At 45.9% G+C, this 23,152-nt stretch overlaps 1 protein-coding gene across 1 annotated transcript in view; it reads left to right on the top strand.

Moving 5' to 3' along the window:
• Positions 1–23,152, top strand: part of gcn1 (GCN1 activator of EIF2AK4) — a 154,919-nt gene that overhangs the window by 10,007 nt on the left and 121,760 nt on the right. Inside the window, exons 4-13 of the mRNA XM_070887575.1 lie at positions 1,852–1,983; positions 4,044–4,152; positions 5,429–5,527; positions 6,913–7,047; positions 15,870–15,938; positions 16,293–16,401; positions 17,259–17,333; positions 17,824–17,952; positions 19,835–19,885; positions 22,339–22,437. Of these exons, the coding sequence (XP_070743676.1) occupies positions 1,852–1,983; positions 4,044–4,152; positions 5,429–5,527; positions 6,913–7,047; positions 15,870–15,938; positions 16,293–16,401; positions 17,259–17,333; positions 17,824–17,952; positions 19,835–19,885; positions 22,339–22,437 (1,007 nt within the window). The remainder of the gene's footprint in view (positions 1–1,851; positions 1,984–4,043; positions 4,153–5,428; positions 5,528–6,912; positions 7,048–15,869; positions 15,939–16,292; positions 16,402–17,258; positions 17,334–17,823; positions 17,953–19,834; positions 19,886–22,338; positions 22,438–23,152) is intronic.

Consider the following 23,152-nt stretch of genomic DNA (forward strand, 5'->3'; position numbering starts at 1 on the left):
CTGACATCTTGAGTTGGATGAAAAGTAACGGGCCAGAATTTGCTGTCAAAATAACAGTGAGGCTAATGGCGCCATTATTTATGCGCACGTTGTAACTTCAGGCAAGGGGCAGATGCGCAGTTAAACTCAAATGTCCAAACGGTCGTGTTCCAGTTGCACAGCTCCACCGTTAGCTTTGCGAAAACGGCATCTTGCTGCCTGTCTCAGCATGGAAATGCATTCAGTGGCGTGAAGTTGCTGTATTTGCGCGGTAGATATGAACAAAACTTGCTGCGGAATGTTAAGTCTTGTCCATTTCAGTTCCAAGTACTTTTTAAACAATGAGACAAGTCTTAATTGCTGCCAATCAACCTCTCTGGCACTGGAAATTAACTGACAAGTGTGTAGTCTCATTCCTTCAGGTATTAATTGTTGGAGATTTGTAAAATGTAAAAAAAAAAAAGTTTTACTTTTCCTTTCTGTCTATCCTATCTCTGTACCAGATTTGACAGTGAATTCACCCATTCTAATTTACACTGATAATTTCACAATCTTTTAATCTGATTGGTTAAGATGATTGAACAGGGCAAACAACTTCTTAAATCAGGTCCGACCCTTGCCTCCGCTCATCCGCCGCTGAAACCCTCATCCATACCTTTGCTAACTCTAGACTTGACTATTCCAATGCACTCCTGGCTGGCCTACCACATTCTACCCTATGTAAACTAAAAGTAATCCAAAACTCGGCTGCCCATGTCCTAACTCGCACCAAGTCCCGTTCACCCATCACCCCAGTGCTCACTGATCTACATTGGCTTCCGGTTAAGCAACTCCTCGATTTCACAATTCTCATTCTTATGTTCAAATCCCTCCATGGCCTTGCTCCATCCCTATCTCTGTAATCTACTCCAGCCCCACAACCCACCCCCCCCCCCCCCCCCCCACCCCCCGGAGATGTCTGCGCTCCTCTAATTCTGCTCTCTTGAGCATCCCTGATTATAATCGCTCACCATTGGTGGCCGTGCCTTCTGCTGCCGGGGCCCTAAGCTCTGGAACTCTCTGCCTCTGTTTCCTCCTTTTAAGACGCCTCCTTAAAACATAACTCTTTGACCAAGCTTTTGGTCACCTGTGCTAATTTATACTTGTGCAGCTCGGTGTCAATTTTTATCTCTCAATACCCCTGTGAAGCGCCTTGGGGCGATTCACTATGTTAAAGTTGCTATATAAATCCAAGTTGTTGGTGTTGTCCCGGATGCCCGATTTCCCTCGCTGCGCCGTTATCAGCTCGCACTTTCAGCAAGTTGCCACCCAAAAAATGTAAAAACCTAAACAAACAAGGCCAAGTCTAACAAACAGTAGGTGCTGTTCGATGCCCTGCCACAGCAGATTATGGCCTGATATTGCATGCAAAGCCCAGCCTCATCTTGGGTCTGTGAGCAAGACTGCTGGAGATCCACTTATTCTCATTTTTCTTTTTTTTGACAAGGGTGCTTTTTTAAAAAAAAAATACTTATTAAGGTGACGCACGTCAGTGCTGCAGGATGCTTTACCCCTTCTGGGTAATAATTGCAGCATTAAGCATTTTCAGGTGAGGTACAGTGGAGGTTAGCTGCAGATTTCCCCTATTCTATCCAGTAATATATCTCGGGCCGGGTCTCTGCCAAGCAGTCCCTACTGCGCAACTGTAAATCTTCCACCTTGATGGCCTCTCTTGACTATTTTGAACTGATCTGGGGCAGTGATTCCAAGTACGCATATACTTTAAAAAAAAAAGTTATTTTTCGCTCCCTGAGCCTGTGCTTTCTGGTGTATAATGATGCTTATGGAAAGTACTGGAATTGGCTAAAGATTTGTTTTGATATTGTTTGGTAGGGATGCAGCATCCCAGAGAGCCCTCCAGGCGGTTATTCAGCAAATGGTTGAAAGTCATCCCGAGGCAACAACGAAACACCTGGTGCAAAGCCTGCAGTCGACAGGAATCACCTGTAAGAATGGCAATCCAAGGTACGCCCAGAACAAGGACACTGAACCGGGAGCCTGGCACCAAGGAGATTTGTGTGGAGTTTTAAATGCAATGGCTTTTGTTTGTCAGAAGAGTTTTGTTGACTGTTACCAACAGATCATCTGATGAACTGAAGACTGCATGGTTCTTACAGTGTACAGATCAAAATGGAATTGAAACAAAGCAGAGGTGGAACACCTACTGATTGATTTCAGTCAGGAACAAAGGTGTACTGTCCTCCATGGGTGCTGTTGGCTTTTGCTACTCGTAGTCTGTCTTTCCATCCCAAGAAGCGGTGGTGAGGGGGGGGGCACAGGAAATAACTCTGGATCTGTTAAATAATATGTGGTTGAAGCAGATTCAATAGTAATTTCCAAAAAGAAATTTAGATATATACTTGAAAAGGAAAGAATTGCAGGGCTTTTGGAGAAAGAGCGGGCATAGACACACACTAATGTATGCACCTGTCAGTATGCTCACAGGTTTGTGGAGCTGTTGAGCTGGGAGTGGCTTAGCCAGTCATGTGATGTGCACAAGACTCAATAAAACCCCAGCCAGTTGGGTTTGGGGGATCCACGATGAGGCAGGTAGTTGTGAGCCTGGTGAATGAACTGATAATGTGTAGTGTGATTGCTAAACCTTTTGCTAGTAAACCAACTAGTTCTCAATAGCAGTGTGTTGCTATAAATTTTTAAGCGAAGAACCCATGAAGCAAATACATTTTCGGCATGAAGGGCTGAAGGGCCTCCTGCGCTATAAGGTCCTATGGGCCCAAGTTTCAACTGTTGGTTAGAACAGCGCAACTCCGAGAGATGCGGCAAGTTTGTAGAATTAAAAGTGCGCCTAAAAAGTACCTCGGTATTCTGGATGGTCTGCATGCCTCCATTTCACTCGGCGCAGCGCAGCAGATCCAGAGGGGGGCGGAGCTACAGCCCTGCACCGAAAAGACTGCCGGCAGCTGTGCGCGTGCGCAGTATCTCCTGACCCTCCCAGCACGTCCTGTATCCGGGCGACCCAATCCTTGGCCGAAGGGAACGACATGATGTTCGCCGTGCCTAGCCCGGGCCGAGTGGCCTGCCACATTGGCCAGCCGCTGCCTTCCCGCGCATCTGACTGCTTGAAAATGTAATCAGTCAGGGCTGCGTGTGCTGCTGGTGCTCCCGAACGGATAGGTGCTGCAGTAGGTGAGGTCGGAACTTTTCACTTTTTATTGATTTATTTATTGATCGATTTATCATTTATTATTGATGATGGTTCTTTATTTTTAAAAGTGAAGTTGTTTAGTGTTCTCACTTCCCTTCCCCCACCCCGCCCCATCTCTGGCTAGCTGCGCTGATTTCGTAACTCTACACAAGGTTTTTCTGAGCGTACAAAAGTGGACACTTACCCCGTTCGAAGTTGGTTTGGAGTAACTTCGCTGCCGAAACTTGCAAAACAGGCGTAAGTGGCGGGACACGCCCCTTTAGAAAAAAAGAACTGAACTAAAACAAAACTAAACTAACTCACTGAAACTGGAGCAAACTAAATGTGGAGAATTGCAATTTCTAGGATACTCCAAAAAAAAAACTAGTTGCTCCAAAAAAATAGAAGCCAATCCAGTCGAAACTTGGGCCCATATATGTGTTCAATTAAATTTTTATTGGGTCCTTCGCTTACTGTATGGAATCTGGGATAACGCTGCTTCCCAATAGAATTTCTTTGCCACCTTTTGTTGGAAGATGGCGGGGCACAGCAGTGATTCCCAACTTAATCCTCTTCTCGCAACCAAGCAAGCCATGAGTGGAGGCACATGGAGCGGCAAGTCTGCCATGGGTGCAAACTGAAGGGGAGGCAGGCCACCGAGTGTGTGTGCAAAATAATAGTTACCATCCTGAATGCTAACTGCAGCAGGGTTTTGCAGGATAGTTGAAAGTGTGGATGATATCCCCTCTGCAACTGTCTGAGGTCCAATCAGATGTGGATTTATCCGTTGCTATTTGTTTTGTCTTGAGCCAATGCCTGTTTGTTCAAATACCTGTGACTGTGTAACAATCTAATCTCCCTCTCCCTCACATCCTGACAGTAAGAGCAGTGCATCGGCAGCGTCTCTTGCTCTCAACTGGACTTTGTTGCTGGTAAAGATGGCCTTCGCGACGCCCGAGAAACGAGCAACCGAGATGTGGAAAAAGCTGGTGAGTGGAGGGGAAATGGAAGTGGGCGCTGTCGACGTCCGGTTACTGAGCAAGAAGGTGGGGTGGTGGTGAGGTGCAACATTTAGAAAATCCACAGTAGAAATTAAGCTAAAGTTGCTGAACCTTCTGCTGAAAGGAAAGCAGCTAGGCCTAGATGAATAAAGTAGGATGTGTAGTTGTTCGGTATTCAGCATTTCTGTTCACTTCACCTTTTGGGAGGCAGCGGGACGATAGCTTGCAGGACATTTCCTCGGGGAGAATTCGATGGGGTGGAGCCCGCAATAGAGTGGGACGTACACGGACTGTGAAGGGAATGGGCTTGATGAGTTTTCCACGCTCAAGTTCCTAAAGCTGTTGGTTTCCTGTGAGGGTAAAACGGATTGTTTTGCTTCCTGGCTGATATTTCAACCTTCCAGTTTGTTTCAAATCCTCGCCCTGTGTTGAATTAGTTGGTCTCAGCGGGGCTACAGTTGGGCTCAGCGTCCCTGGGTTAAGAGGGCAAAGTGCGGCAAACTTCCTGTTCCCTGTCACTATCCAGAGATGCCTGTTGGCCAGAGCTCCCTGTTCTTCTTCAAATAGTCCACCTGAGAGAGCAGACAGGGCCTCGCTTTCACATCTCATCTGAAAGACGGTGCCTCCGACAGTGCAGCACTCCCTCAGTACTGCGCTGGGGTGTCAGCCTGGATGATGTGCTCAAGTCTCTGGAGTGGGACTTGAACCCACAAGCTGCTGACTCAGAGGCAAGAGGGCTATCAAATGACTTCTAACTGCGTGGTCCAAGGCTTTGGGGGGTGGGGGAGGGGAGAGGCAGGGAGGCGGCTAAGCTCTGGAAACTTGGGGCCAGTGACGAGAAATTGGAAGAGCTCGGGACCAATCCAAATGGCACAGACTAATCGGGTTCCACAGGTGGACCCCCAGATACATAGTTTAATGTGCCCAGTGTGGACATTAGAAGATTCGCTCACTGGTGCAATAGATGCTGGGACACTCATTGCTGTTGAGGCATGTTATTGGGCAGAGGTGGAGGGAGCTTAATTCTGAATCTGGTTCATGATGTACATGGCTTGGGAGCCAACTGGAAGTACTCCACTTGTGCAAAGATTTAGTTTTAAAATAAAATACATAAACCGCCCCCCATCCCTCCCCAAGCCTGAGCTGCAAATCAGAGATTCTGAATTTCATGGAGTGCTGCTTTGTAGTTTATGCAGAGTTTTCTAACGGTGTAGTGAGCACAGTTTGTGCTGGCCTAACTGCGATGTGTTGTGCTTCGTGACAGGTGGAGGTTCAGTGCCTGCTTTTAACAGAGGTTCTGGGTGGCGGCAACAAGCACGCAGTGAATGGAGTTCTGAAGAAACTCAAGCATCTATGGAAAGAGGTATGGTAGGGACAGAATCAATGGGGTCTAGGGGATGGAATGATCCCTGGAGCGTGGTGGTGTTGCGGGGGAAGGAGGGGGGTTGTGGAGACAACAGAGTGGGTGCTGCTGCAGAATGGCCAAAGGGGAAGGCGGCGGTGGAGGGGGGGGTGGGTGTGTGAGGCTGACAAAAGGCAGGGCATGTGACTGTCCTTTGTGAGGGGCTGTGTGTTTGGGGGAATGATGTGGGGCCTGGAGGGAGCTGTTGCTGATGGATGACGCGAGATTTCCGAGAGCAGATGTGGTGCGTGGTGTTTGCATTTGGTGCCGATGTTTCCGATGGATGTAAACTGTTGAGATGCTGCAGCTGTGGAATGAAAGGGCCCTGCGCAACCAAACCGATCTTTCAACCTGACAGGAGCTGAGTAATCGAGGGTGATTTGTATTTTTTGGGTCCTCGGTGCTACCTCTGCTGGTCGAAGGGCTGAGTGGGGAAAGAGCACTTGATTTTGATGGTTGCATGTGGTGTGAAGTTTTCAATGAGATGCTTTTCTGTGGGATAATAGAAAGAAAGAGAATTTATTGCATTTATATACTGCCTTTCACCTCAAGGTGCCCCAAAGAGCTCCGCAGCCAATGAAGTACTTTTGAAGTGGTAGTCACTGTTGTAATGTAGGGAATGCAGCAACCAATTTTGTGCACAGCAAGCTCCCGCAAACAGTAATGTGATTAATGACCAGATAATCTGCTTTTAGTGGTGTTTCTCTGAGGGATAAATATTGGCCAAGACACCAGGAGAACGCCACTGCTCTTCAAAATAGTGGCGTGTAATGTTTTACAGCCACCTGAGAGGGGAGACGGGGCCTCGATTTAACATCGAATCTGAAGTTTGCCACACCCCAACAGTGCAGCACTGGAGCGAGTGTCTGCTGTGATTCTGTGTGGGACTTGAACCTTCTGACTCAGGCGAGGGTGTAATTACTGGACCTAAAGACAACTCCCACTTGTATATGGAGACTGAACTTCATTCAGATAATGAAGATCATCATATGAGGGAGACAGTCTCACGTTTACAGTCTGGGTGCATAAACTCAGGCCGGTTAGCCAGCAAATACAGCCATCCTGTCTGAGGCCAGATTCTAGAGTTGATTCAAAAAATTTTGGGCTTGTTCAAAGGTGTGCAGTGCACCAGTTAACTTAGAGTTGTGGCTTTGGAAAAAAAATAAGGCATTTTTATTTTGCTGACCCACTTCCTGCAGATACTGCACTTGAGATCGGGGACTATAAGGGAGGGCATCTTTGAGCACCAGTGTCCCACCGTGCAGCTTGTCAATCTAGTGTTAACCAAGAAGCAAAGAAATTTGATGTCTTACCTGTTCTCCTTTATCTTCTGCCTCTTCCTTCAGAACCCAGACCTAGCACAACAGTATCTGGCAACAATAGTGGGTCTGGAACCAAACCCGCTACACTTAGCAATGCTGGGAGTGCTGGTGCAGTACTGTTCAGACCAGAAAGACATTGCCACCATCAACAAACATAAGGTATGTAGCCCATCCCACGCTGGGCACTTTGCTTTGCGGTTTTTGGGATCTAATAGTAGTTCTGCTTCATGGAGCCACTTTCCTGTCTCTAATCACGACTAGCCTTACTGAATGGACCCGGAGAGAGGAGACTCAGCAGCGTGGGATTTGAATGGGCGTCTACGGCTGTGAGTTTTATAGGAATATAGGAACAGGAGTAGGCCGTTCAGCCTCTCGAGCCTCTGCTGCCATTCAATTAGATCATGGCAGATCTATATCTTAACTCCATTTACCTGCCTTGGTTCCATATCCTTTAATCCCCTTACCGAACAAAAATCTATCCATTTCAGCTATGAATTTTTCAATTGACCCCCAGCCTCGGCAGCTTTTTTGGGGATAGAGTTCCAGATTTCCACTATTATTTGTGTGAAGAAATGCTTCCTGACATCACCCCTGAACGGCCTGGCTCTAATTTTAGGGTTATGCTCTCCTTGTTCTTGATTTTCCCCACCAGAGGTAATAGTTTCTCTCTGTCCACCCTATCAACTTCTTAATCATCTTAAACACCTCAATTAGAGATCGACCCTTAATCTTCTATATTCAGGGGAATAGAAACATAGAAAATAGGTGCAGGAGCAGGCCATTCAGCCCTTCTAGCCTGCACCGCCATTCAATGAGTTCATGGCTGAACATGAAACTTCAGTACCCCCTTCCTGCTTTCACGCCATACCCCTTGATCCCCCGAGTAGTAAGGACTTCATCTAACTCCCTTTTGAATATATTTAGTGAATTGGCCTCAACTACTTTCTGTGGTAGAGAATTCCACAGGTTCACCACTCTCTGGGTGAAGAAGTTTCTCCTTATCTCGGTCCTAAATGGCTTACCCCTTATCCTTAGACTGTGACCCCTGGTTCTGGACTTCCCCAACATTGGGAACATTCTTCCTGCATCCAACCTGTCCAAACCCGTCAGAATTTTAAACGTTTCTATGAGGTCCCCTCTCACTCTTCTGAACTCCAGTGAATACAAGCCCAGTTGATCCAGTCTTTCTTGATAGGTCAGTCCCACCATCCCGGGAATCAGTCTGGTGAATCTTCGCTGCACTCCCTCAATAGCAAGAATGTCCTTCCTCAAGTTAGGAGACCAAAACTGTACACAATACTCCAGGTGTGGCCTCACCAAGGCCCTGTACAACTGTAGCAACACCTCCCTGCCCCTGTACTCAAATCCCCTCGCTATGAAGGCCAACATGCCATTTTCTTTCTTAACCGCCTGCTGTACCTGCATGCCAACCTTCAATGACTGATGTACCATGACACCCAGGTCTCGTTGCACCTTCCCTTTTCCTAATCTGTCACCATTCAGATAATAGTCTGTCTCTCTGTTTTTACCACCAAAGTGGATAACCTCACATTTATCCACATTATACTTCATCTGCCACGCATTTGCCCACTCACCTAACCTATCCAAGTCACTCTGCAGCCTCATAGCATCCTCCTCGCAGCTCACACTGCCACCCAACTTAGTGTCATCCGCAAATTTGGAGATACTACATTTAATCCCCTCATCTAAATCATTAATGTACAATGTAAACAGCTGGGGCCCCAGCACAGAACCTTGCGGTACCCCACTAGTCACTGCCTGCCATTCCGAAAAGTACCCATTTACTCCTACGCTTTGCTTCCTGTCTGACAACCAGTTCTCAATCCACGTCAGCACACTACCCCCAATCCCATGTGCTTTAACTTTGCACATTAATCTCTTGTGTGGGACCTTGTCGAAAGCCTTCTGAAAGTCCAAATATACCACATCAACTGGTACTCCTTTGTCCACTTTATTGAAAACATCCTCAAAAAATTCCAGAAGATTTGTCAAGCATGATCTCCCTTTCACAAATCCATGCTGACTTGGACCTATCATGTCACCATTTTCCAAATGTACTGCTATGACATCCTTAATAATTGATTCCATCATTTTACCCACTACTGAGGTCAGGCTGACCGGTCTATAATTCCCTGCTTTCTCTCCCTCCTTTTTTAAAAAGTGGGGTTATATTGGCTACCCTCCACTCGATAGGAACTGATCCAGAGTCAATGGAATGTTGGAAAATGACTGTCAATGCATCCGCTATTTACAAGGCCACCTCCTTAAGTACTCTGGGATGCAGTCCATCAGGCCCTGGGGATTTATCGGCCTTCAATCACATCAATTTCCCCAACACAATTTCCCGACTAATAAAGATTTCCCTCAGTTCCTCCTCCTTACTCGACCCTCTGACCCCTTTTATATCCGGAAGGTTGTTTGTGTCCTCCTTAGTGAATACTGAACCAAAGTACTTGTTCAATTGGTCTGCCATTTCTTTGTTCCCCGTTATGACTTCCCCTGATTCTGACTGCAAGGGACCTACATTTGTCTTTACTAACCTTTTTCTCTTTACATACCTATAGAAACTTTTGCAATCCGCCTTAATGTTCCCTGCAAGCTTCTTCTCGTACTCCATTTTCCCTGCCCTTTGTCCTCCTCTGCTGAGTTCTAAATTTCTCCCAGTCCCCAGGTTCGCTGCTATTTCTGGCCAATTTGTATGCCATTTCCTTGGCTTTAATACTATCCCTGATTTCCCTAGATAGCCACGGTTGAGCCACCTTCCCTTTTTTATTTTTACGCCAGACAGGAATGTACAATTGTTGTAATTCATCCATGCGGTCTCTAAATGTCTGCCATTGCCCATCCACAGTCAACCCCTTAAGTATCATTAGCCAATCTATCTTAGCCAATTCATGCCTCATACCTTCAAAGTTACCCTTCTTTAAATTCTGGACCATGGTCTCTGAATTAACTGTTTCATTCTCCATCCTAATGCAGAATTCCACCATATTATGGTCACTCTTCCCCAAGGGGCCTCGCACAATGAGATTGCTAATTAATCCCCTCTCATTACACAACACCCAGTCTAAGATGGCCTCCCCCCGAGTTGGTTCCTCGACATATTGGTCTAGAAAACCATCCCTTATGCACTCCAGGAAATCCTCCTCCACCATATTGCTTCCAGTTTGGCTAGCCCAATCTATGTGCATATTAAAGTCACCCATTATAACTGCTGCACTTTTATTGCATGCACTCCTAATTTCCTGTTTGATGCCCTCCCCAACATCACTACTACTGTTTGGAGGTCTGTACACAACTCCCACTAACGATTTTTGCCCTTTAGTGTTCTGCAGCTCTACCCATATAGATTCCACATCATCCAAGCTAATGTCTTTCCTAACTATTGCATTAATCTCCTCTTTAACCAGCAATGCTACCCCACCTCCTTTTCCTTTTATTCTATCCTTCCTGAATGTTGAATACCCCTGGATGTTGAGTTCCCAGCCCTGATCATCCTGGAGCCATGTCTCCGTAATCCCAATCACATCATATTTGTTAACATCTATTTGCACAGTTAATTCATCTACCTTATTGCGGATACTCCTTGCATTAAGACACAAAGCCTTCAGGCTTGCTTTTTTAACACCCTTTGTCCTCCTAGAATTTTGCTGTACAGTGGCCCTTTTTGTTCTTTGCCTTGGGTTTCTCTGCCCTCCACTTTTCCTCATCTCCTTTCTGTCTTTTGCTTTTGCCTCATTTTTGTCTCCCTCTGTCTCCCTGCATAGGTTCCCATCCCCCTGCAATATTAGTTTAACTCCTCCCCAACAGCACTAGCAAACACACCCCTAGGACATTGGTTCCGGTCCTGCCCAGGTGCAGACCGTCCGGTTTGTACTGGTCCCACCTCCCCCAGAACCGGTTCCAATGCCCCAAGAATTTGAATCCCTCCCTGCTGCACCACTGCTCAAGCCATGTATTCATCTGCGCTATCCTGCGATTCCTACTCTGACTAGCACGTGGCACTGGTAGCAATCCCGAGATTACTACTTTTGAGATCCTACTTTTTAATTTAGCTCCTAGCTCCTTAAATTCTTTTCGTAGGACCTCATCCCTTTTTTTACCTATGTCGTTGGTACCAATGTGCACCACGACAACTGGCTGTTCTCCCTCCCATTTCAGAATGTCCTGCACCCGCTCCGAGACATCCTTGACCCTTGCACCAGGGAGGCAACATACCATCCTGGAGTCTCGGTTGCGTCCGCAGAAACGCCTATCTATTCCCCTCACCATCGAATCCCCTATCACTATCGCGCTCCCACTCTTTTTCCTGCCCTCCTTTGCAGCAGAGCCACCTATGGTGCCATGAACTTGGCTGCTGCTGCCCTCCCCTGATGAGTCATCCTCCCCAACAGTACTCAAAGCAGTGTATCTGTTTTGCAGGGGGATGACCACAGGGGACCCCTGCACTATCTTTCTTGCACTGGTCTTCCATTCCCTATCTGGCTGTGGACCCTTCTCCTGCGGTAAGACCAACTCACTACACGTGATACTCACGTCATTCTCAGCATCGTGGATGCTCCAGATTGAATCCACCCTCAGCTCCAATTCCGCAACGCGTACCGTCAAGAGCTCGAGGCGGATACACTTCCCACACACGTAGCGCCCAGGGACACCGGAAGTGTCCCCGAGTTCCCACATGGTACAGGAGGAGCATATCACGTGACCGAGCTCTCCTGCCATGTCTTAACCTTAGATACCCTTAAATTGGTAATAACAATGTTACAGTTCACTTACTGATATAAAAAAGAAAAGAAAAGCTACTCACCAATCACCAGCCAATCACTTACCCCATTGGCTGTGACGTCACTTTTTGATTACTTTCTACTTCTATTTTGCTTTCTCTCCCGCTGTAGCTGCACCGGTCGCCTTTATAGGCCGCTCCGACGCTGCTCCCACCTCTTGCCAACTGCCGCTGGCTCTCGATCTCCCGCTGGGCTTTTGATAGGTCGCTCCCCTCTCACCAACTGCCGCTGGCTCTCGATCTCCCGCTGGGCTTTTGATAGGTCGCTCCCCTCTCACCAACTGCCGCTGGCTCTCGATCTCCCGCTGGGCTTTTGATAGGTCGCTCCCCTCTCACCAACTGCCGCTGGCTCTCGATCTCCCGCTGGGATTTTGATAGGTCGCTCCCCTCTCACCAACTGCCGCTGGCTCTCGATCTCCCGCTGGGATTTTGATAGGCTGCTCCCCTCTCACCAACTGCCGCTGGCTCTCGATCTCCCGCTGGGCTAGAATACAAGGTTAGTCTATGCCACCTGTCCTAATTTAACCCTTTTAGCCTCGGTATCATTCTGGTGCATCTACCCTGTATCCCCTTCCGAGACCAATGCATGCTTTAGCGCAGTGCTATGCAACCAGTGTGCCCCAGGGAATTCTTGAGCTTAGTGAAGTGACAGCACAGTAGAGGTGACAAAGTTTTATCTTGTGCTACGTTCTGAGGTTGTTTTCAGTTGAAGCAATCAGATGCATAGAAACATAGAAAATAGGTGCAGGAGTAGGCCAGTCGGCCCTTCGAGCCTGCACCACCATTCAATATTACCATGGCTGATCATGCAACTTCAGTACCCTGCCCCTGCCTTCTCTCCATACCCCTTGATCCCGTTAGCCATAAGGGCCACATCTAACTCCCTCTTGAATATATCCAACGAACTGGACTCAACATCTTTCTGTGGTAGAGAATTCCACAGGTTTGCAATTCTCTGGGTGAGAAAGTTTCTCCTCATCTCCGTCCTATATGGCTTACCCCTTATCCTCAGACTGTGAAACCTGGTTCTGGACTTCTGCAACATTGGGAACATTCTTCCGACATCTAACCTGTCCAGTCCTGTCATAATTTTATAGAAACATACAAAATAGGTGCAGGAGTAGGCCATTCAGCCCTTCGAGTCTGCACCACCATTCAATAAGATCATGGCTGATCTGTGAAATTCCCTCTCATTCTTCTAAATTCCAGTGAGTATAAGCCTAGCCGATCCAGTCTTTCTTCATATGTCAGTCCTGCCATTCCGGGAATCACTCTGGTGAACCTTCGCTGCACTCCCTCAATAGCAAGCATGTCCTTCCTCAGATTAGAAAACCAAAACTGCACACAATACTCAAGGTGTGGTCTCACCAAGGCCCTGTACAACTGCAGTAAGACCTCCCTGCTCCTATGCTCAAATCCTCTCGCTATGAAGGCCAGCATGCTATTTGCTTTCTTTACTGCCACTTGTACCTGCATGCCTACCTTCAGTGACTGATGTACCATGACACCCAGGTCTCGTTGAACCTCCCCTTTTACTAATCTGTCACCATTCAGATAATCTGCCTTCCTGTTTTTGCCACCAAAGTGGATAACCTCACACTTATCTACATTATACTGCATCTGCCATGCATTTGCCGATTCACCTAACCTGTCTAAGTTACCCTGCAGCCTCTTAGCATCCTCCTCACAGCTCACACTGCCACCCAGCTTCGTGTCATCTGCAAAATTGGAGATATTACATTCAATTCCTTCGTCTAAATCATTAATGTATATTTACAAATAGCTGGGGTCCCAGTACTGAACCTTGCGGCACCCCACTAGTCACTGCCTGCCATTCTGAAAAGGACCTGTTTATTCCCACTCTTCGCCTCCTGTCTGCCAACCAGTTCCTTATCCACGTCAATACATTACCCCCAATACCATGTGCCTTAATTTTGTACACTAACCTCTTGTGTGGGACCTTGTCAAAAGCCTTTTGAAAGTCCAAATACACCACATCCACTGGTTCTCCCTTATCCACTCTACTAGTTACATCCTCAAAAAACTGTAGAAGATTTGTCAAGCATGATTTCCTTTTCATAAATCCATGCTGACTTGGACCAATCCTGTCACTGCTTTCCAATTGTGCTGCTATTACATCTTTAATAATTGATTCCAGCATTTTCCCTACCACTGATGTCAGGCTAATTGGTCTATAATTCCCTGTTTTCTCTCTCCCTCTTTTTTAAAAAAAAAGTGGGGTTATATTAGCTACCCTCCATTCCATAGGTACTGATCCAGAGTCTGTGGAATTTTGGAAAATGACCACCAATGCATCTACTATTTCTAGGGCCACTTCCTTAAGTACTCTGGAATGCAGACAATCAGGCCCTGGGAATTTACTGGCCTTCAGTCCCATCAGTTTCCCGAACACCATTTCCTGACTAATAAGGATTTCCCTCAGTTCCTCCTTCCCGCTAGACCCTTGGTCCCCTCGTATTTTCGGGAGGTTATTCGTGTCTTCCTTAATGAAGACAGAACTAAAGTATTTGTTCAATTGGTCTGCCATTTCCTTGTTCCCCATTATGAATTCACCTGATTCTGACTGTAAGGGACCTACATTAGTCTTCACTAATCTATAGAAGCTTTTGCAGTCAGTTTTTATGTTCCCTGCAAGCTTACTCTCATACTCTATTTTCTCTCTCCTAATTAAACCCTTAGTCCTCCTCTGCTGAATTCTAAATTTCTCCCAATCTTCAGGTTTGCTGCTCTTACTGGCCAATTTATATACCTCTTCCTTGGATTGAACACTATCCCTCATTTCCCTTGTTAGCCACGGTTGAGCCACAATTTCCTTTTTTATTTTTACGCCAGACAGGGATGTACAATAGTTGTAATTCATCCATGTGATCTTTAAATGTCTGCCATTGCCTATCCACCGTCAACCCTTTAAGTATCATTCGGCAGTTTGTCCTAGCCAAATCACATCTCATACCATCGAAGTTTCCTTTCTTTAAGTTCAGGACCCTAGTCTCTGAATTAACTGTGTCGCTCTCCATCTTGATGAAGAATTCTACCATATTATGGTCACTCTTCCCCAAGGGGCCACGCATGACCAGATTGCTAACTAATCATCTCTTGTTACACAAGACCCAGTCTAGGATGGCTTGCTCTCTAGTTGGTTCCTCAACATATTGGTCGAGAAAACCATCCCTTATACACTCCAGGAAATCCTCCTCCACAGTATTGCTACCAGTTTGGTTAGCCCAATCAATATGTAGGTTAAAGTCACCCATGATGACTGTACCCTTATTGCATACATCCTTAATTTCCTGTTTGATGCCATCCCCAAACTCCCTACTACTGTTTGGTGGTCTGTACACCACTCCCACTAATATTTTCTGCCCTTTGGTGTTTCGCAGCTCGACCCATATAGATTCCACATCATCCAAGCTAATGTCCTTCCTTACTATTGCGTTAACCTCTTTAACCATTAACGCTACCCCACCTCCTTTTCCTACCCGTCTATCCTTCCTGAATATTGAATACCCCTGGATGTTGAGTTCCCAGCCTTGGCTACCCTGGAGCCATGTCTCCGTAATCCCAATTACATCATATCCGTTAACAGCTATCTGCACAGTTAATTTGTCCACCTTATTACGAATGCTCCTCGCATTGAGACTCGGAGCCTTCAGGCTTGTTTTTTTTAACACTCTTTATCCTTTTAGAATTATGTTGTATTGTGGCATTTGTTGATTTTTGCCCTTGATTTTTCTGCCCTCCACTCTTGCTTTTCTCCTTCCTACCTTTTGCTTCTGCCCCCTTTTTTACTTCACTGTGCCTCCCTGCATAGGTTCCCATCCCCCTGCCATATTAGTTTAACCTCTCCCCAACAACACTAGCAAACACTCCGCCTAGGACAGGTTCCGTTACTGCCCAAGTGCAGACTGTCCGGCTTGTACTGGTCCTGCCTCCCCCAGAACCTGTTCCAATGCCCCAGGAATTTGAATCCCTCCTCCTTGCACCATTCCTCAAGCCACGTATTCATCTGAACTATCCTGCAATTCCTACTTTAGCATGTGGCCCTGGTACTAATCCTGAGATTACTACCTTTAAGATCCTACTTTTTAATTTAACTCCTATGCATGAATCTATTCTGAACAAAAGCTGAAGGACTCCCCTCTTGATTGTGTTGCAGAACGGCATGTTGGAGCTCTATGTGAAGACGGTCCTGATGAGCAAGACCAAACCTCCAAAGTACCTTCTGGTGAGCAACAATTTGGCGCCATTCAGAGCATTGCAAGAATTTGAGTAAAATGAGCACACGGTTCCTTCATTGTCAGTTGTTTGAAACTCAGCTGTACCCCGTTAGCGTCTCTGTAGACTTGGTGTTCAGGTCTGGTGCCCCGAACACGGAGTGCTTCACTGGTCACAGCTGTGAAGCAAGACTTGAAACTCTCTCCTTTATTGTAAAGACTCCACTGAATTAATTGGTGAATAGGGTGGATTCCAAGGAATTGAACCTTGGATTGTTTTATACTTGGCCACGTAGACAAATTATTTTAGATAATTTAGTGCAGAGACGACCAGCCGCTGATTTTTTACTGTTTGTTTTTTGCAGGAACGCTGTGAGCCACTGCTTCGCCATGTGTCCCATCAAGAGTTCAAGGACTTGCTGGTCCCTACAATGCATAAATCTATCCTGCGCAGCCCCGAGAATGTTATTGAGAGTAAGTGAAGTACATCCTGGCCTGCAGCATTAATGTACGGTCTTTTATTTTGTTCGTCCAATTTTTCTTGTCTGGGTGCAGTTCCCTGGGCATAGTCAGCCCTCTGGTATTTCACTCAAGTGAGCACACTTCGCATTAGGCTTGGCAGTGAGTGCTGTCGAGCTGTTTCGGCACAAAGATCATTGTGGCTAATCCCAATTCTGTTCACGTGCAGTTTTGCAGCAGGAACACTGAAAAGTCATTGGAAGTGGTCTGATTTCCAATCACCCGCTCCCTCAGCCAGCCTGGGGCACTGAGGCCGATAATGTCTTTGCTGATGTTAGCTACCTCGGCACAGACAGGAATCGAATTGCAACCTTCATGTTCATTATAATCATTTTAAGTGAGGCTCAGTGTGCAGCACTCTCACCTCTGGGTCCGAGAGTTGTGGGCACAAAATCTAGGCTGACACACCAGTGCAGTACTGACATGCTGCTCTATCGGTGGTGCAGTCTTTCGGATAAGACACTAAACCAAGTTCCTGTTTGCTCTCTTTCGAGTGGATGCAAAAGATTCCATGGTCAATATTTATCCCTCAATCAACATCACTAAATAAAGCCGAATACTGGGTAATTATCTCCTTGATGTTTGTGGAACCTCGCTGTGCTCAAACTGGCTGCTGCATTTCCTACATTACTACAGTAACAACACTTCAAAAAATACTTTATTAGCTGTAAAATGTCCTGATGTCACAATTCTTTCTTTATATCAGCACAGTTGTATGCTCAAATTCCTGCTAGGTTCAGTGATGTGTTGCATTTCTCTTTGTTCAGAAGGGGCCGTGGCGATCACTTACTGACTCTGATTGTTCTTTTCAGCCATGTCCTACCTACTATCTTCGGTAACTCTTGACCTTAGCCAATATGCAGTGGACATTGCCAAAGGCCTCGCAAGTAAGTGTGAAATGAAGAGCCTTGTCCTCTGTGCTAATAAATGTACAAGTGTATGGATTTAGTAAATCGCACCATCAGCCTGTTAAGGGGGGTAGGATAGTGTTTATTTCCCACTTTTCTGGATCAAATTCTCTGCCCCAGAGAGCTGTGGAGGCTAGGCCATCGAATATATATTTAAGGCAGAGATAGACAGAGTTTTGAGCGATAAGGGAGTAAAGGTTTATGGGGAGCAGGCAGGGAAGTGGAGCTGAGTCCATGATCAGATCAGCCATGATCTTATTAAATGGCGGAGCAGGCTCAAGGGGCCCAAGGGCCTACTCCTGCTCCTATTTCTTATGTCTTATGTTTTTTTTAATACTTTAAATCAAGAAAATTGAGTAAATGAAGTGACGAGGCAAGGTGCTTTGTTTTTTTTTCTAGGTTGTTGCAAGGAATTGACTTGCATCGATTTGACTGTCCCAAGTTTGTAACTTGCTTTCCTTTGCCCCAGGCCAGCTGAAGTCGAACAATGCCCAGCTGATGGATGAGGCTGTGATAGCCTTGCGCAACTTGACTCACCAATGCAGTGATCCGGCTGCTGCTGAATCTCTTGTCAGACACCTCTTTGCCATTCTAGGAGGTATGTCTTGACAGCAAAAAAAATCCAGGAAAGCCCCTGCATCGTTTGTGTGTGTGTTCATATTTATTTATGGCTGCACATCCCGCCAGTCTTGGCACCACATGTAACACTACATTTTGTCATGTTATTTCTGTCACATTTGTCCTTTCTCATTCATTTTGATGTAGCACTGATTCTGGCCATCTAACTTAACGCCCTTGTGCTAGATGCTGCTGGGGTAGTCCTGCAGTGCTTGTGCAATTTATTGACTGGATCTTGTGATATGATCCTCCAAACTCCATCGTGCCAAAAGGCTCGAGTCCAGCAACCGTTCTCCCCCCAGTAAGTTTCTCCAGCCTTGCTGCTTCCCAACTTTGTTTTTTCTCTATTTTTGCACTTATTTCTCAAGATTATTTTTCTTTTTTTTCCCCCCAAAAGGTTTACCCTTTTAATTTTTGTTTCCTGGCTCCCCCACACTCTTTCAAGCCTGACTCCCAATTGTGTTTTCTTTTTCCATTTCTTTTTTGAACACCTTGATCCATGCTGCTTTTTTTCATCCCGGTGTTTTTCTCTCACCACATTCCTCGTGCTCTCTGATCCTTGCTATTTTCTAAACCCAGTTGCCACCTCTATCTCTTTGCCAGATTCTTATTCCTGCTCTTGTTTTTTTTGAACCCAGTTGTACATTTTTTCTCTGGTCTCTTTTTTTAAAAAAAAAACCCATTGCTCACCTTTGTCTTGTGTGTTTTTTCACCACTCTTTCCTCTCCCTCGCGCTCCTTCATCCAGCCTGTTTCCAACTGCACATTTTTGGAGACCTCTTCCTCCACTCTTTTATCTTTAATTTCTCTTACCCGCTTTACTTTTTGTTGTGTTGTGTTTCCTGCAATCTTTTTTGAATCTGTTTTCAACTCTAATTTGCAACTGTAACTTTTTTTTCTGCACACCAACACCAGCATCTAAGTAACCCACTTTGCACATCCCCAATTTATCACTAATGCATCTATATACTCCGACCCAATTTTTTTTTTCCTCCACCTCAACTACGCACTGCACCCCCCCCCCCCCCTTCACGACTAAAACATAATAAACATAAACTTGGGTTAGCGAACTTACCCAGCGCGCCCCCCCTGGCCATCCTTGGTACTTTCCTTAACAATACGCGTGACCCCCATAATTCCTCACTTCCCCAACCCAGTTAATTACTTCTACACTCCAAAATCCCATATAATCTATTCCCACAAATCGCATTATATTCCCAACAGTAATGCACGCAGCAACACATCCACTTGCCTATCCTATGACTCTGAGCAGTGGCAGAAGGGTTTTGCTGATAGAATATCTCCATATAATTAGTGTCGATTTCACTCTTCTGTTCTCCATTCCATGTGTCCCATCGGATACAGTGCCAATTTATCTGGGTAACTAGAGTCTCATTCCCATCACTGATTAATTAAAACAGTTGGACATGGCCATCAGGGGATAAATCTGTAATTGGCAAATGGGGAAAGACCAGCAAATCTTCTGTAGCTTGAATAATATATTATGTAATAACTGGGTGAGGCCCAGCCTGCCCCTTCGAGTGGATGTAAACGATCCTGTGGCATTATTCAGAGAAGAGCAGGAAGGTTCTCCTGTGTCTTTCCCAACATCACTGACACGATTCACATGGTCATTTATCATATTGCTGTTTGTAGGATCTTGTGTGCAATTGGCTGTTGTGTTTTCCTTCATTACAACAGTAGCTACACTTCAAAAATACTTTGTTGGCTGTGAAACGCCTCGAGACATCCAGGATTTGCGAAATGCACTGGACAAATGCAAGTTTGTTCATTCGTTGAACCGATTTCTGATGTTGGGTGAAGGCTGCTAATTTCTCTCTGTCATCTGTTTCTTTGCTCCAGGTTCTGAGGGCAAGCTGACTGCTGTGGCTCAGAAGATAAGTGTTCTATCAGGTTGGTGATTTCAAAAAGGATCAAAAGAACCATCGATCTGCTCCTAAGATCTCTACTAGTTGCAGCAGAAAATGGACATGTATTGTGGAGGGGTTGTTCCCTGAATTAGAGAGTTTATGCTTGACGCTCTGTGAGCTAAATGAAGGTTTGTTCCTCACTGTCGGTAGTTTGGGTTGTCAAACATCAAGGTGGTGACAACCAATGGCCCTGTGTAATTCCCACCACCATGCTGAGCACCGACCTGCGTCGTGTCACACAGAGTTGGGATGGCAGCGACCGGAAGGCGTGTTTCCTGTGGGTCTTGCCTATCGGGATTGGGTGAGGAACATCTTCTGAAGTGCTGTACCTTCAACGGGTGAGCGCTACTGTTCAGTGAGGTGCAGTGTACCAGGACGGTGGCGGCAATGCACACTCTCCTTTATGGTGAGTTGTGCTGCTTCTGAAGAGTTCCTGGTACCCGCTGTCCACTTGGAGAGGGCTCGGCGCTTATTAGTTGTCCAGTCACCAGCTGACAATTATCCCTGTGGAGATGGGCATGGAGGGAGATACGTGGGTCACTTTGGGGTCGGGGCAGTTCTGAGATGGCGTGCCTGATTGAGCAAGTTTGGATCCACATCAACCTTCTGAGTCGAACAGATTTCCAGAACCCCAGGTCATGAGAAAATGTTTTTGTTTAAAGAACCTTTTTACAATAGTTGAGTGAGTTCCACGTTTTATTTTCCCTAGGCTCACTTCCCACCCCCACCCCCCTTTTCAATGCATCCTTGGGCCTCAATTCTCTCACACTATTGTCTTTCTGTTGTCACATGAGGAAAAGATCTGTGTGCACTCATTTGTTCTCTCCTTTCTCTCTCTCTCCTCTTTCTGAAGTGTTGGAATCAAAGCTTGCATTGGTGCTGTCTTCACTAGGGATTTTAGATTCTGTCATCTCATGAGTTGCTGCTGCCTATGTTCCCTTCAGCAGCACTTAAGGGTGCAAGACCATTCACTTCATCTCTCAAGAATATGTAATGTCTGAATTGCTGTAAAATTGTTTCATACCTGGGATGGCTTTTGTTTTCTGCACCTCATACATGAGTTTAAAGTTAGTGTCGAAAGTTGAGGTTTCGCAACGTCGGGACAATACTGTAATTTGGGTGCAGGAGTAATCCTTCACAAGATCAGCACTGATGCAGGCTGGGCGCAAGATGTCATAGGGAAGATTTCCTTTGTGTTACATGGAGTAAAATTGTAAATGTGCTTATCATGAGCAGTTTAGGATTTTGCTGCACCTAATGTACAGAGCAAATATTTGTCCCAGGTTCTTTCACAAATTAGCTGTTCATGTCCAACTTGTATCTGCAAGCTTTGCCATGCGTAGATAGGAGACTCTGATGTTCGTGGTTTGTGCAAACCTTGGCGTCTCGGCCTGTCTGCGGAATGTTGGTTATGAAATCCTGGCAAGCTTTTGGTAACCTGAGTGAGGAAGATCTTTCCTCAAGTAGTCTGTGATGGCTGTCAGTTTAGTGATGTTGCTCTTCCTCTTGACACTTGGTGAAAACTCTGCACATTTGAGGCTGTAATTGTCGCACATTGTGGCTCCCATCATTGGCTGCTTGAGAAAGATTACAATAAATTTGTTTTCCATCCGGGTAAGAATTGTTTCTGGACACTGCTTGATCCAGAGTGTGTGTGTGCATCTCTCAGCTTTGATCTCCCCAGCCTTTCTACATGGGCAGAGTTACCGAGCAGGACTTTTAACTTCTCCTGTTACCATACTTAATGGCCCTCGAATCTAACAGCCCAGGCCAACATCCCAAGCATCGAAGCACTGACCACACTTGATCGGCTCCGCTGAGCAGGCCACATCGTTCGCATGCCAGACACGAGAGTCCCAAAGCAAGCGCTCTACTTGGAACTCCTTCATGGCAAACGAGCCAAAGCTGGGCAGTGGAAACGTTACAAGGACACCCTCAAAGCCTCCCTGATAAAGTGCAACATCCCCACTGCCACCTGGGAGTCCCTGGCCAAAGACTGCCCTAAATGGAGGAAGTGCATCCAGGAAGGCACTGAGTCTCGTCACTGAGAGCATGCAGAAATCAAGCACAGGCAGTGGAAACAGCGCGCGGCAAACCAGTCCCACCCACCCCTTCCCTCAACGACTATCTGTGATGGAAACTGTGGTTCTCGTATTGGACTGTTCAGCCACCTAAAAACTCAAGTTAAGAGTGGAAGCACGCCTTCCATACACTCCGAGGGACTGCCTATGATGATGAGAATGTAACAGTTTTCAAAAGGACACCCCCCCTTCCCAGTTGTAGGGGGTTTTGTGTGGGGTGCTGAATACAAAGGCAGCAGATATTCTACTAACGCAGTGTTTTGTGCAAGAAAGAATGCTAACTACTGTATTGTATTATTCCATGAAATGTTAGGATGCAGCGTTCTGTTGATTAACTAGTTGCTCTTGTACACAGGGATTGGAAGCTGCAGTCACCATACAGTCAGTGGTTTGTCAAGTCAAACACTGAGTGGCACAGTTACCGAGCTGTTCATCCCCTTCCTGCAACAAGAAGGTGAGTGACTCTAGTTCTCTACACTTCAGATCCTGTTGTCAGTTTGTCAGAAGACTTTTTGTTTTGATGAGACTAAATGCATCTTTTGTAAGCGCAGGAACATCCCTCTAGTATCCTAACTCTCCCAGCTTGGTATCCAACTCCATTTTGAATGCCCCCAGTGTTTGTCTCCATTACTCTCTCCATATTATTCCAAACATTTATTATCCTTTTGTGCAAAGATCTAATTGATGGAGTTGATGGGGTTGATGGAGAGAAGGTATTTCCTCTGGTGGATGAGTTCAGAATAGGGGGCATAAACCTAAAATTAGAGCTAGGCCACCCAGGAGAAAAACCAGGAAGCACTTTGCACAAAGGGTAGAGGTAATCTGAAACTTTCTTCGCCAAAAAGCGGTTGAGGCTGGGGGTCAATTTAAATTTCAAAGTAGCGATTGATACATTTTTGTTAGGTAAGGTTATTAATGGATATGAATTAAGATCCATATCTTAAGATATAGATCAGCCATAGTCAAATTGAATGGCGGAATCGGCTCGAAGGGCTGAATGGCCTCCTCCTATATTCCTTACATTTTCTTTTCAATAATTTAAAATGATATCCTCTGGTGCTACCAGTTTGACTTCTAAGCAATATTCTGGGTTTACCTTAATATACAATTTAATACCTTGTATTCAGTGCCTTGGTACGGTTATTTTTCTTCAGACTGTGCAGCTTGAG

Source organism: Pristiophorus japonicus, chromosome 8 (assembly GCF_044704955.1).
Source record: "Pristiophorus japonicus isolate sPriJap1 chromosome 8, sPriJap1.hap1, whole genome shotgun sequence".
Taxonomy (NCBI): domain Eukaryota; kingdom Metazoa; phylum Chordata; class Chondrichthyes; family Pristiophoridae; genus Pristiophorus; species Pristiophorus japonicus.